This window comes from Phalaenopsis equestris, unplaced genomic scaffold (assembly GCF_001263595.1).
Source record: "Phalaenopsis equestris unplaced genomic scaffold, ASM126359v1 Scaffold000002, whole genome shotgun sequence".
Classification (NCBI taxonomy): Eukaryota; Viridiplantae; Streptophyta; class Magnoliopsida; order Asparagales; family Orchidaceae; genus Phalaenopsis; species Phalaenopsis equestris.
In genome coordinates, this window is record NW_018164444.1 from 15502228 (window position 1) to 15517697 (window position 15470).

Below are 15470 nucleotides of genomic sequence, written 5' to 3' on the forward strand. Positions count from 1 at the left end.
TTAGTTGGGAGGTACGGAAGACGGATAAGGTATGGATTAGTGCCTGCGTAAGCGCATTAGTTGAAATAAATAAAGATAACTTCGGAATTGTTTTAAATTTAGGTGGAAGATTCTTAATTATTCTAAAATTGTTTTTAATTTTGATTCGGATTAAGACTATTGAAATAATTGAGTCGAGCTATAAGCTAAAATTTTTAGTTGAATTTTTTTCGTGCCGACACTAGCTCGACTCGAAATCGTATTGTTGACAGCTCCAGTAATGTTAGGGTTGTGAATTTAGTATGTCTAGCTTGAAGATCTTTGATTACTCGAAAATTGATAAAAATAAATGAGCTGAGCTATGAGCTAAAATTTTGGAAACAAATTTGATCGTTAACAGCACTAATTACAAACTTAAATGCAATTTCAATATAATATCATTGATTTCTCATTGAGTGAAAGTCACGAAGATATAAAATATGGTATACTCGAGTCATCGGTTAAAGATGTTATCTACTCCATTCATTTATTAATGGCTATTAGAAATATTCCAAATAAAGATTGAAAAGTTTTTTCCCCAAAAATATATTAAATAACTTGCATTTAATAATTCAGTTTAGGAGATTTTCATGCCATGAATAATATATAAATAATTTGATAAAGCTTATAAATGGGCCAACATATCTACTATTTATTCCACAACCTTCATTTATGAAGTTGCTCTCACCTATAATAATTGTGTGCTTGTGTGCACAACCATTTATAGAAGAAATATTACATCAGTACTACGCACGTTATATTGTGTGCACAACCATTTATATGCTGTTGTTTCTCATGAGACTTGCACTATAATTTTCACTTATGCCACATCCATTTCCATAAAGCCACAATCTTTGTATTAGAGCTACTTCTAGGTCCGGCAACTAGGGGTGTAAACAAGCAGAACTCAAGCGAGCCCAAGGGCCTTGATCGTGTGCGAGCCTATGCCTTGATCATGGTTTAAATTAAACTCATGTTTGACTCGAATATCAACACTAACTAAAATTTCAAAATGAATATAGTTTTTAAGCAAAGAAATTTATAGGTTTCTCTTTTGTTTTTTTAATGGTTTTATAGAGGATCAATAAAAGAGCTTTTCTGAATCTGGTGATGTGGGACAAAAGTCACAAAACCAAATGGGGACAAGTTGGGGCTGGTGGATCTTTGGAAAATAAGGCATTTACATAAATGCCACCCAATTCTTTTGTATTTACATCTCTAGCATCAACAGCCAAGCCATGAGATTTTTGGAAAATTGGGCATTTACATGCATAATTCTTATTTATATACATATACAACACCTAAATTTTATTTTATTTTTTAAATCTTATGGGTGTTTGCACACCTACCACCCAATTCTTATCTAGTTACTGTGATCTGTTTTTTCTTCTTTACCTCTTTATAAACAAAACTTTTGGAATCATTTATTAACTTTTATATATTAATTATTTATTATTTAATTAATTCGAGCCAAAAGCCAAACAGGATCGAGCAAAAACTTGTTCACGTTTCATTCGTTTACAGCTTTTGACACCCCTGATGGTAACTATAAGATTGCAGTATGATTTTGCCTTGATCCTGTTCGGGCACGTTTACATTATATTTTGTTTAAATTAAACTACTCGAATATCAACACTAACAAAAATTTCAAAATAAATATAGTTTTTAAGCAAAGAAATCTATAGGTTTCTCTTTAGTTTTTTTAATGCTTTTGTAGAGGATCAATAAAAGAGCTTTTCTGAATCTGGTGATGTGGGACAAAAGTCACAAAACCAAATGGGGACAAGTTGGGGCTGGTGGATCTTTGGAAAATAAGGCATTTACATAAATGCCACCCAATTCTTTTGTATTTACATCTCTAGCATCAACAGCCAAGCCATGAGATTTTTGGAAAATTGGGCATTTACATACATAATTCTTATTTATATACATATACAACACCTAAATTTTATTTATTTTTTAAATCTTATGGGTGTTTGCACACCTACCACCCAATTCTTATCTAGTTACTGTGATCTGTTTTTTCTTCTTTACCTCTTTATAAACAAAACTTTTGGAATCATTTATTAACTTTTATATATTAATTATTTATTATTTAATTAATTCGAGCCAAAAGCCAAACAGGATCGAGCAAAAACTTGTTCACGTTTCATTCGTTTACAGCTTTTGACACCCCTGATGGTAACTATAAGATTGCAGTATGATTTTTAATTGATAGTGACTATATTTTATTCATTTTCATTGTAGTGATATCTTTTTTGATCATATAGAGAATGATGGTGCTCGTTTATATTAAAAAAAAGTTTTTTTTTTTATAATGATCTTATTAAGAATTTCGCAACCGATATTTCCATTGTTATTGTCGGGTCTCAAGCTCCGGATGAGAACAATGAAGATTTGTGTTAGTTAGTCGACAACCAGCGTAAAATTTGTCAAAAAATCATGACAATAATCCTTTTAATTATTGTGTAAATATTAGAGTATCCCTTGGAAACTACACTGTGTATTGACCTGAATATAGTTAAAAATGTGCAAAGGTCGCGACACCGACGCTCGGGTGTAGTGTCAAATAAGTGAGAGTTCTCACGTTACGAATAAATGCGGGTAAAGAAGTTGGTTCATAAAACTAATATTAAGATAGAATCTTGGAATATAAGTACTTTTACATATAAACTAATGGAATTAGTTGATATTATGATTCATAGAAAGATAAATATCTTATATATTCAAAAAGCTAAATGGATTAGAAACTAAATGAGTTGAAGAAAATGTAAAGGAAATTGATAACTTAGACATTAAATTTTTTGAGATAGAATTATAGTCCTAAAGATTATTGTTGATACTAAGATTTTTAATATTATAAGTGCTTATGTTCCTCAACTAGGTTTAGATATAGATCATAAACAAAAATTTTGGAATGACTTACACGACTTAATACAAATGATACATCTTGAAGAAAGAATTGTTATTGGAAGATATTTAAATGGTCATGTAGGTAGATTGTTAGAATATTTTAGAAATGTTCATGGTGGCTACGATTTTGGAGTGATTAATGAAGATGGTAGAGTAATATTAGATTTTGCTTTAGCATATGATTTTATTATTATTAATACTTTATTCAAGTCAAGAGATGAGCATAATATTACTTATAAAAATGGATTTAATAAAACACAAATTAATTGCTTTCTTAAGAGAAGAAGAGATAGTCGCGAATGCAAATATCGTAACGTCATTCCAAGTAAGGATTTAAGTACTCAACATCGATTATTAGTTCTAGATTTTAAGTTGAAGAGTTGTAAAATAAAGAATACTAGAAATTATTATCGTAGAATTAAATGGGGGCACCTCAAAGACACAAATAAATTATTTTTATGAGTAAACCTCAAGACTTTAAGATTTGGGACATTCATGAAGAAGCAAATTCTATGTGGGATAAAGTAATGTGTATTATTAAGCAAATTACAAAAGATGTGCTTGAAGAAATGCTTAGAGAATAAAAAAATATGAATAAAAAAAGTTGGTGATGGGATAATAATGTGCAAGAAAAAATAAAATATAAGAATTTATGTTACAAAATTGAATTAAATCTAAAAGCTTAGAGAACTAGGAAAAATATAAAATGACATTTATGGAGTCTAAGAGAATAATCTTTGACGCTAAAAAATATGCTTTCAGTGATCTTTATAATAGACTGGGTATTAAAGATGGTGAGAAATATATGTATAAATTAGCCAAACAAACATAAAAAAAAGTAAAGAATTAACTCAAGTAAAGTGTATTAAAGATGAAATCAAAACGTGTTTTCCTTAGAAAATGATATTCAACATAGATGGGTGAGTTATTTTGACAAACTTTTTAATGAAGTTTCTAAAATACAATCGATCTTAGTGATCTTAATATCGTTAATAATAATAAAAAATTTTATTTTTACCATCTCATAAGTAAAAAAAAGTTGAGGCTTGAAAGAAAACCAATAGTAGAAAGTCTGTAGGACCTAATGATATATTAATTGGGATGTGGAAATATTTAGGAGATTTGAGAGTTTCTTGGCTTACTAAATTGTTTAATATTAATTTAAAAACTAAAAAGATGCCTAAGAAGTAGGGTAATATTATTTCCCATTTTTTAAAATAAAAGTGGATATACAATAGTGTGCAAATTATAGAGGAATTAAGTTGATGTGTCATACATTAAAATAATAGGAGTAGGCAATTGAATATAGGTTAAGACGTATAACAAAGTTTTCTCATAATCGATTAGGATTTATGACGAGCTGGTCTACTATGGAAGCTATGCATTTATTAAGAGGTTTGTTGGAGAAGTTCAAAAAGAATAAAGAGGATCTACATATGATTTTTATTAATTTAGAAAAAGCTTACGATAAGGTTCCAAGAGATATCCTTTGGAGAGTCCTAGAGAAGAAATGTATTGATATGACTTATATTCAAGACATTAAAGATATGTATAGTATAGTTGTTGCTTGTATTCGGAGGATTGAACAAATATTTTCCTATTTCAGTTGGATTACATCAGGGATCCGCTTTAAGCTCATATCTTTTTGCTTTAGTTATGGTTGCTTTTATTGAACAGATAGGGTTTAGGGTTTATGGTTGCTTTTACTCAACATTTACAAAAGGATGTACCTTGGTGTATATTTTTCGCTGATGATATCCTTCCTGTTGATAAAACTAGAGGAAACACTCAGAAAAAACTTGAATTATGGAGGTCTACATTAGAGTCCAAAGTCATTCGTTTGGGTAGAACTAAAACTGACTACATGGAATGTAATTTTAGTAGTAGTAGCTTAGTGAGAGAGTTGTAACTATAGGTAATCAAATTATTCAAAAATGTGAACACTTTATATATCTCAGGTCTATTGTTCAAAGTGATGGTGATATAAATGGGGATGATATTAATAGATTCAAGTTGGTTGGTTGAAGTGGAGGAATACTTCCGGTCTATTGTGTGATAGAACAGTATCGCTTAGACTGAAAGAAAAAATTTATAAGATGGTTGTGAGACTTGCAATGCTCTTTGGCATTGAATGCTAGCATTTAAAAAAGAAGATAAAACTAAGTGTTGCTGAGATGAGAATGCTTAGGTGGATGACTAGACTTACATTTGGAGAAAAAAAATGTGAAATGATAGGGTTGTTGCAGCTCCAGTGATGGACAAAATTAAAGAGTCATATTAGATGGTTTGATCACATTAAACAACTAACATCTGATAATTCAGTCAGGAGAGTAGATGTCTTAGATTTGATTTATGCTAAGAAACGCAAAGGTTGACCTAGAAAGAAAGAATTTGGCATTTTGTATAAAAAATAATCTTAATTTATTATAATTAAATGAAAATATGACACTAAACAAAACGCAATGGAGAAAAAGGATTCACGTAGCCGGGCCCATTTAGTGGGATAAGGGTTTGTTGTTGTTGTTGATGATCTTATTAATAATGACATCTCTATTTCGCTACTATTAACTGGTCACAAAATTCTTAATTATTAATTAAGAATGATGCTTATTTTTATAAAGATCTGCTAAATGTTTATTACGACTAAAACAAGTGCCGAATGCTTCATTACTCCTAATAAAACAATATTATTATGACATTAACATCATGAAATGATAGCACATTTTTTTCTTTTCTAAAACCCTGCTCAACCGGTTGGTGCACAAGAATGACTTGACCGGTTACAATCTAAGCTATAGACCATGTAAACCTTGCGAGTCACAAAGGGGTTTTTTTTTTTTTTTGAAAAAAAGACCAAGTCCAAAGAGTCTATTTTATTATGCGCAATTGCTAAGACAGATAACTAATTTATTTCATATATGCTGTAAACCTGATTAGCTTTTGATAATTTTATTATATTTCTACAACACATGAACATTAGATGACACAAATATCAAAATGATAATTAACTTCCCACCATAACTTTATAACAACCTTTACAAAATTGTCCCAAACAGACCCCATAATCTTATATATTAATTCATATGGGCTATTTAACTAAAGGCATAAGATGAGCATCTCTAAGTTCCCAATTGTAACTAATAAGAGCCCCATCACTTCATCCAAAACCTTTATAACCTCCGCTCAAATTTGTTCAAGAGCTATAAAATGGCTGACAATATTTAGCAAATTGCAGCGCCCATAAATATATTACAAATCCACCAGTTTTACAGAAAGCAAATCTAATGAACTGTAAACAATGGGCAGAAATCAGTTCAGAAACGCTTTACATGTGCCTCCAGAGATTTCAAGGATCAAGAAAAAGCTCACTTTCATCTATATGGAACACAGATACAGGAGTTTATCAAGCTGGAACCTGCAATTTGTAATTATCACAATAGCACATTTCAACATGAGTTAGTAATTCAATATATAAGATGTTCAAATCATTACACTGTACAATATTCCTAATTTATGATAAGGAAACAAAATTATGAAGCATGTCCCATTGATTGAAGGAGATGAATTCAAACACAACATATTTTGAGATTTATCACTCACCATTAAAAGAAAACGGAGGGCATTTGCATACATTTACCAAACATTTTTTATGTATTTACATATTTCACACCTAAACATTCATATTTAGATGGCATGCCATTCAAATCTTTAGCTTCAAATAAAAAACCACCATCATTATCCTTTTAAAAGTGAAATACACATTTTCGTGCATAGTTTTATGACACCAAGATGTTTCAAGGGTCAAACTTTGAGTGCGAGATATGTATATACATAAGAATTGAGTGGCAATGCATGTAAATTTCCCCAAATAAATTGTAACTTTTGGACACTAAAAATAAATTATCAAGAAGAGAATCAGATCAACAAAGGGGGCATTAGAAGTGCGGGGTTAAGTAGCACCAATCCACAACCAATGGGTTATATAAATATGGTGAGGGATAAAATGATTAGAATTATTCAAAAGGCTAGTAAAACTTGATTTAATGCAATTTATATAGCCTTTGCAAGAACAAATGGAAAATTAAATAAAATAATCAAACCTTTAGAAAGCAAAATGAGCAACCTCTTCATCCTCTCCTTCATCTTCTTCATCATCCTCCTCAGAGAATAGATTCACATCGTTCTCTTCTTCCTCCTCGTCCTCATCTTCATCCATCTTCTTCTTATCTTTCAACCCAGTACTCAGCACCACAGTCTGCCCTTTGGTTTTTTCCACGTCATTTCTTAGCTTTTCCATGTTTAACATTCTACGTTCTGCTTCAAGCTTATCCTTCTCTGCCCGCCTATTGTCAAGATCAGCTCTGCAAAATTAGGAAGAACACATGAATACATTACAAAACAATGCAATTTTATGTAGAAATTTAAAAAAATTTACATACATACCATAAATTCTTATCTATTTACACATCTAATTCATAAATTTTTATATTTAATTTTTAACACCCTAATGTTTAAATCACATCAAAAATTATGCATGAAAAAGTATATTTCACTTTGCATATGTTAGCATTAGAGGCATTTTTCATGTAATTAAGATATTAAGGCGTCGAATATGAAATACAAGGATTTAGGTGCTACATATGTAAAAACAAAAGAATTCAGGGGTATGCATGTAAATCTTCCCAGAAAAATATAAGTCCTCAAATAATTAAGAGAAAAAAAAAAGATAAATACTTGTAGTTCTCCATGTATTAAACCAAAGCTTTTTTTCTTTAGAACTGGCTTCAATTGCATTAAAGAAGGCATCCATTCCAACACCAGACACTGCCGAAACTCCGACTGATTGAAGGTTTTTATAGAACTCATCCAGTACAAGCGATAGGCTTCTCGTTAAAGTTGAAGTGTATGTAGTATCAGAATCCAAAGCAGTTTGAAATGCCTCAAAGTCTTGCATCCACTGCTTTTCCATAATATCTTTTTGTCACATTTCACAGCCAAGCATGAGTATAGAAATACACAGAAATCGTAATCAGGCAAACCGAAAGAAATTTAATTTAATGCGATTAAAAGGCCGCATGATATCTAGCAATTACAGCTTCGCTATATTATCATCTTATCCAAGCTAATTGGGCTTGGATATACAAATCCACGTTTTTCATTTGTTTATATTGATTGCTGCCTGAATTCATAAACATATCTTCACAAAATAATTATGAATGAACTTTTATCAATGATTACCTTCAATCTTCTACTTTTCTTCAAAATCATATAGCCTAAATTTAATCGTTCTATCTGTAGTTGAATTTTCTACATTTTGTTACATGTATAAACCATCCTTCTCTTTTCAATTATGTTTTCTTCAAAATATGACACAATAGCAATAACTTCAACATAATTATTTCTTGGCATTCCCAATTGTGCAACACACCCATCCTGTCAAGCTCAACCTAGTCATCAACGATTTTTTACTGTTCAAATTTTGAATTCATAAAAAATGCTCGACTTAATTGTTACTTTAATGAATTTATCATTAAGTCTCCATAAAATAATTTTATCACATAATATTAGAAGATTTCGCCTCATATATATTTATTCTTCTGTATAATAAATCCAAGATACTTGAAGCTAGCACAACTAAAAATTATTACATTTGCTAACAATATTGATTAATAATAGAGAATATTACAATCACAAAAATTGCAAATCACATAATTAGCAACTATTGAGCTCATTCTAAAGTAGAGTAAGAGGATCCGATTTTGAGTTGATCCAGTGCCGACTCGAAATCAGATAGAACAAATTCCAAGTACTCAATTCTGTGTAAAATGATGTAGGCTACCACCACCGCCCGCAGTTCGTTGTTGCAGTAGTGGCGCCACCCAACCCACTTGCCAACCAAGACTGTTGCAAGTCGTTCTCCGCCCTATAAACTGCCCCACATGTCACCTGACGCCTCTGGTTGCCAATAATTTATGTAATACCTCATATAATTTGAAATATATTATTTTTATTCCCCTTCAAACAACAACAACAAAGCCTTAATCCAACTACGTGGGGTCGGCTACATGAATCCCTTTTCTCCTTTTCTCATGAATCCCTTTTCTCCATTGCATCATATTAAGTGTCATATTTTGATTTAGTTCTAATAAATTAAGATTCTTTTTTATACAATAGGCCCACGTCTTCTTAGGTCTACCTCTGCTTTTCTTAACATAATTCGAATCTAAAACATCTACTCTGCTAATTAGATCATCAGATGGTCGACGTTTAATGTGACCAAACCATCTGCTCTCTAATTTTGTCTGTCACTGGAGCAACACCAACCCTATCACGAATATAATCATTTCTCATTTTGTCTCTAAGTGTAAAGCCACTCATCCACCTAATCATTCTCATCTCGACAACACATAACTTAGTATACTGCTTCTCTTTTAAAGGCTGACATTCAGCGCCATAGAGCATTGCAGGTCTCACCACCATCTTATAAAATTTTCCTTTCAATCTAAGCGATACTTTTATATCACACAAAAGGCCCAAAGCATTCCTCCACTTCAACCAACCAACTTGATTTCTACTATTAACATCCTCATCTATATTACCATCGCTTTGAACAACAAACCCGAGATATTTAAATCGTTCACCTTTTAATAATTTGATCACCCAAAGTTACACTTCTGTCACTAGAGCTACTACTGCTAAAATTACATTCCATGTATTCAATTTTAGTTCTACTCGAATGAAGGCCTTTAGACTCCAATGTGAACCTCCATTATTCAAGTTTTTCCCTGGGTTTTTTCTCTCGTCTTATCCACGATAAGGATATCATCAGCAAAAAGCATACAAGGTACATCCTCCTATAAATGTCCAGTAAAACCATCCATAACTAAAGCAAAAAGATATGGACTTAAAGCCGATCCCTGATGTAATCCTACAGAAATAAGAATATATTTGGTCAATCCTCCTTCAGTTCAAACACAAGTAACAGCTCTAGTACACATATCTTTAATGGCTTGAATATAAGTCATATCTACACCTTTCTTCTCAAGATCCCTCCAAAGGATATCTCTTCGAACCTTATCGTAAGCTTTTTCTAAATCGATAAAAACCATATGTAGATCCTCCATAATATCTCTGAACTTCTCTATCAAACCTCTCAATCAATGTATAGCTTCCATAGACATTAATCTAAATTGATTATGAGAAATCTTTGCAATACGTCCTAACCTATGTTCAATTACCCTCTCCAATAATTTTAAAGTATGACACATCAACTTAATTCCTCTATAATTTGCACTCTTGTGCATCCCCTTTATTCTTAAAAATGGGTACCAAAATACTCTTCCTCCACTCCTCAGGCATCTTTTTAGTTTTTAAATAAATAATATTAAAGAGTTTAGTAGCCAAGAAACTCCCAAATCTCCTAAATATTTTCATATTTCAATTGGAATATCATCAGATCCTACAGAATTTTCACCCTTGGTTTTCTTTAAAACACCTCAACTTTTTTTTTACTAATGCAACTGTAAAAATGAAATTTTTTATTATTATTAACGATATTAAGATCACTAAGAACGATCGTATTTTCAGAAACTTCATTTTCAGAAACTTCATTAAAACTCACCCACCTATGTTGAATATCTTTTTCTAAGAAAGTACTTTTTGATTTTCATCTTTAATACACTTTTCTTGAGTTAAATATACTTTTCTTATCTCTTTGTTTGGCTAATTTATATATATATATATATATATATATATATGTTTCTTATGACTCCTTACATGTTGAAGTGAAAATGACTAGTACAGACATCAGAGAGGGAGCTGGGGGCTCCTCTTTTTGGTTCAATACAGGAACCCAGGAAATATCCCAAAAAAGGCTAAATGTCACCCCCCAAAAATAAAAAACTACAGTGACTCAACAGACAGAAAAGAGTGTATGATTGCATCTGCCCCCACAGTAATCATTTGTCTTTGTAGGCCATTCTGATGTGGGGGACATTTAGAATATCTCCTTGCAGCAGATAAAGGAGAGCAGGTGGAGGGTTGACATCAACCTTAGTCTCATTAGAGTGTGATCCAAGTAGCTACTTATTTAATAGTATACATTACTTTATCCCACATAGAATTTGTTTCTTCATGAAAATATCAAATTTTGAAATCTTGAATTTTACTTATAAAAATAATTTTATTTGCGTCTTTTAAATTCCCCCATCTAATTTTATGATGATGAGTCCCAGCATTTTTTATTTTACAACTCTTCATCTTAAAATCTAGAACTAATAATCGATGTTGGGTACTTAAATCCTTACTTGGAATGACCTTACAATCTTTACAATCACGACGTTCACTTCTTCTCATAAGAAAATATACAATTTATGTTTTATTAGATTCATTCTTATAGCTAATAAAATGCTCATCTCTTTTCTTGAATAAAATATTAGCAATAACAAAATCATACGCCAAAGCAAAATCTAAAATGGCTCTAACTTCTTCGTTAGTCACTCCAAAACCGTAGCCATCATGAATATTTTTGAATTATACCACTCTACCGACATGTCCATTTAAATCTCCTCCAATAAAAATTTTTTCTTCAAGAAGTATCATTTATATTAAGTCTTCTAAGTCATTCCAGAATTTATCTTTAAACCCTATATCTAAATCTACTTGAGGAGCATTAGCACTTATAATATTAAAAATTTTAATTTCAATAATAATCTTAAGGGTTATAATTTTATCTCCAACTCTATTAATTTTTATAACATTATCTTTCAAACTTTTATCTATAAGTACGCCTACACTATTTCTAGTGCGACTCTTACCAGAATACCAAAATTTAAAACCTAAGTTATCAATCTCCTTAGTCTTTTCTCCAACCCATTTAGTTTCTTGAATACATAAGATATTAATTTTTCTATGAATCATAATATCAATTAATTTCATTTACTTACCATTGAGAGTACCTATATTCCAAGATTCTATCATAATATTAGTTTTATTAGTTTCATGGACTAACTTCTTTACCCGCATTCGTCCATAATTTGAGAACCCTTGCTTATTTGGGAACCCTTGCTTATTTGACTCTACACCCGAGAGCCGGTACAGCGGCCCTTACACATTTTTCACTGTATTCAGACCATACAGCGAGTCGCTTCTAGGGGACGTCCTAGCACCTATACAATGGCCAAAAGGATTCATGTCAAGATTTTTTTACAAGTTTTACGTTGATTGTCAACTATCTAACACAACCCTCTACTTTTCACATCTGAGTTTGGGACCGGCAATGGCAGTATTTTTTTTTATTCTACTTCAAACCAAAAAAAAAAAGAAAAAAACAAAAGTTGTAAGTTTATTTTACACTAAAACAAGTAACTCCAAAATATTTCAAATACTATATATTACATTTGCATTGCATTCATATTACACTACATTACTTTTTCAACAAACCAAACGCCCTTATGATACTTTGAAGATCCTCTATAAGCATATCTACAACCAATATAAAAAGAATTAAATTTGTTGTTGACCCTGAATGTAATCCTATGTGATTGAAAACTCATAGGTCATTCACAATCATTTCTAATACAAGTTAGTGTTTCATCATGTATATATTTAATAAAAATTCTAAATAAGCATCAAATCAATCTTCACGATACTCAAATATGCCTTCTCAAATGCAATAAAAAACTATTAAAATAACCTATCCACAATAATTTTTTATTAATAATCTCAAAACATAAATTGCTTTCATAATAGATCTTCCTAATATGAAACTAATTTAATTATCTAAAACTGGCATCTTTTTTCAAGTCTATGGTCTCTATGTTTTATTACTCTCTCTATATCTTCATTGTATGACTCAAAACCATCTATAATTATGGCAATCATAAAAATCTCATTTGTTTTTAAATATTGGTACCAAAATGCTTCTTCTCTAATCATTCTGCTTCTTTGTTTTAAAAAATATATTATATAAATTTATTAATCAAACTTAAATAGTATCACATAGCTCTCTAAATCTCAATTGTTATTTCATATGGACCTGAAATTTTACTTTATGTAATTTCTTCACAATTAATTATATTTCACTTTTTGAATAAATCTATGAATTATCTAATTATTTGATTCATTATAATCTTCCAAATATATTATTCCTTAAAATCACATCAATAATATCTCAAATATTAAACTTTGTAAGACTTCATCTAAGAAAACCTCCATTTATGGATTTACTCTTCCTTCCCATTTATGAGGATGTAAGTCTTTGTTGCCAACCGATACGTGCATTACTTAAAATTTCAAACACCAAAAAGTTTAGTAGGTCTTTTTTTTTTTTTATCCAAGACTATATTACCATAGAAGCTTCTCAAGCAATGATAACAAACCAAATAGTGGTCTATTAATGCCTGATATATATGATACCATCTTAAAGATTTCACATAACAGTATTAGCTTTGTTCTTTTTTTTTACCTTGCACAAATTAGACTTTAAGAGCACCAATCCAAGAATAATTAAGCAATGTTTCTATAATCCACTAAAATTAAAAAACCGGACATTCGAGACATCTCATATTTTCATGTCGCAGATAGCAATAAAGAGTTTGATAGAGCAATTTCCTTCAATATCTTTCATAACAAAAAGAAGGATAAAAAATATAGTTTCTCAACATTTATATGATTACTTGCAATTTAAGAAGCCTGTACATGAGGCAACGACATAGATTACAAGAAAATAAAGGGAATTTTACATAGCTAGCAAAAATTTCTTATGTATTTACATATCTGACATCTCACACCTAAGCCTTTATTTTTACATACAAAGCATGAAAAGTGTATTTCACTTTTTAAAAGTGGTGATAGTGCTATTTTTTAAATGATATTCAAGATTCGAGTGTTGTGTGTAAATATGAAAATTTAGGTGTGAGATATGTAAATACATAAAAATTGTGTGCTATGTATGTAAATGTCCCTTATTAATACATTGCAACTTGAGAAAAAAAAGTAAGAAAATCGATATATGTTCATTTTATTTTCATTCAGTTAAGCAAAATATACCTCCAGAGCAAATTCATGTTTGGCTACATCAACCTTGTTAAATGCCAAGACCAAAGGCAACCTTGTTTTATATAGAATGCTGCATGCATAGAGCATGTTACTCATAAAAGTGACTGGATTAGATGACCGTGGAGTATCAACCACATATGTTATGATTGTGGGAAACGTAGAAGCAAAAGCTTCTGTTATTATAGCTCCTGAAGCCGACCAAGTGAATATCTCAATTTGCCCAGGAGTGTCCACCAAAACATAATCAAGTTGATCAGCACGCCTCTCAATCAGAGATACAACCTAAGCAAGAAAGAAATCTTCAGTGGTTCAGTACAAATACTTCCCGATGCAACATAGATGACTTTTAATCAGAAATACCTCATTAAATCTGGTAGAGAAAAGATTGAGTGATGTTAGAATTCCCCCATTCGGACCGAGATTGTACTCCTTCATGACTTCCTTGTAGCGAACAGTGTCTCTTATATCAATGTTTGCACCAAAGGGAAGATTCACGACCGCTGGATCGAGATTAATAACATATCCTCGGATATTGGACGATTGAGTGTGAGAAACCAGTCTGTGTAGAAAAGTAGTCTTTCCGCTCCCTGAAAAAGAAAAACCCGTTCCATTACCTAACGACAGGTAACGCTAAGACCAAAATCTTTAGAAGCTAGCGCTCACCAGCCATTCCCACGACAATGATGATGACGGGCTTCCTCTTGAAGTTAATACCAGATGAAGAAGACTCCAGAGGCTCGGATATATTCATCTTCTCCATAGAATCCGATAATTCCGTTTCTTTGCCCTTTGAGTTTGAGAAAACAAAACAGTACAGAATCGGCGATTACGAGAGCATTCAAGTGAAGAGGAGGACCCAAAAAAAAAGAGCATGTACCTCTCTTGCCCCCGATTCTTCCATGTCAACCTCAACAGGTTTACTACGATTCAACTCAGAGTCCACGTCCATTGCGAAAGCTGCGCTGCAAGAAACCTTACGTCTCAAATTATGTGAGAGTGTGAATGCAGCCGAGCACTGGCCGGGAGTAAATCGACCAACAAAAGACGGGCGGCGAATCTAGCTGAATTTGTGGAATTTTAGGGTTTAGTGTTCAGAATTTAGGGTTTGAGGCTTGTAACCGGCAGACCAAATATGAAAAAGCTCTATATTTTAATACAAGATTGGTTATGTTCCAATCCATTTCTTCGAAAATAAAATCCTCGCGCTGAGCCAATCTTCATTTTTTTTTATCATCATCAGGTAGAGTTTCACAGAGCATTATTCACATACGATTTTGGTAGCTATGATTTGATTCATTTGATATCTCTCGCACTATCGAACACCGGATGCATAGCTAATACAGTCTCTGTCTCTCTTGCAGGAGAAGAAATATTGATGATGGAATCTGAAAAAAATGATGAGATGTTTGAAATTGAGGTGAGTTTAGCTGTGTTTGAAATGTCGACATTAATTTATATTTGTTTGATTTCTTTTGTAATTT

The 15470-nt window shown here is 31.6% G+C and overlaps 1 protein-coding gene across 1 annotated transcript; it reads right to left on the reverse strand.

Moving 5' to 3' along the window:
• Positions 1–5921: 5921 nt before the first annotated feature.
• LOC110039573 (GPN-loop GTPase 1) lies at positions 5922–15144 on the reverse strand. Its single transcript, XM_020744683.1, is given in 8 exon segments — positions 5922–6346; positions 7032–7292; positions 7666–7682; positions 7685–7888; positions 13981–14271; positions 14350–14576; positions 14653–14776; positions 14867–15144. Coding segments are annotated over 7 exon segments (1194 nt in total). The 5' UTR covers positions 14939–15144; the 3' UTR covers positions 5922–6346; positions 7032–7033.
• Between the last annotated feature and the right edge of the window lie 326 nt (positions 15145–15470).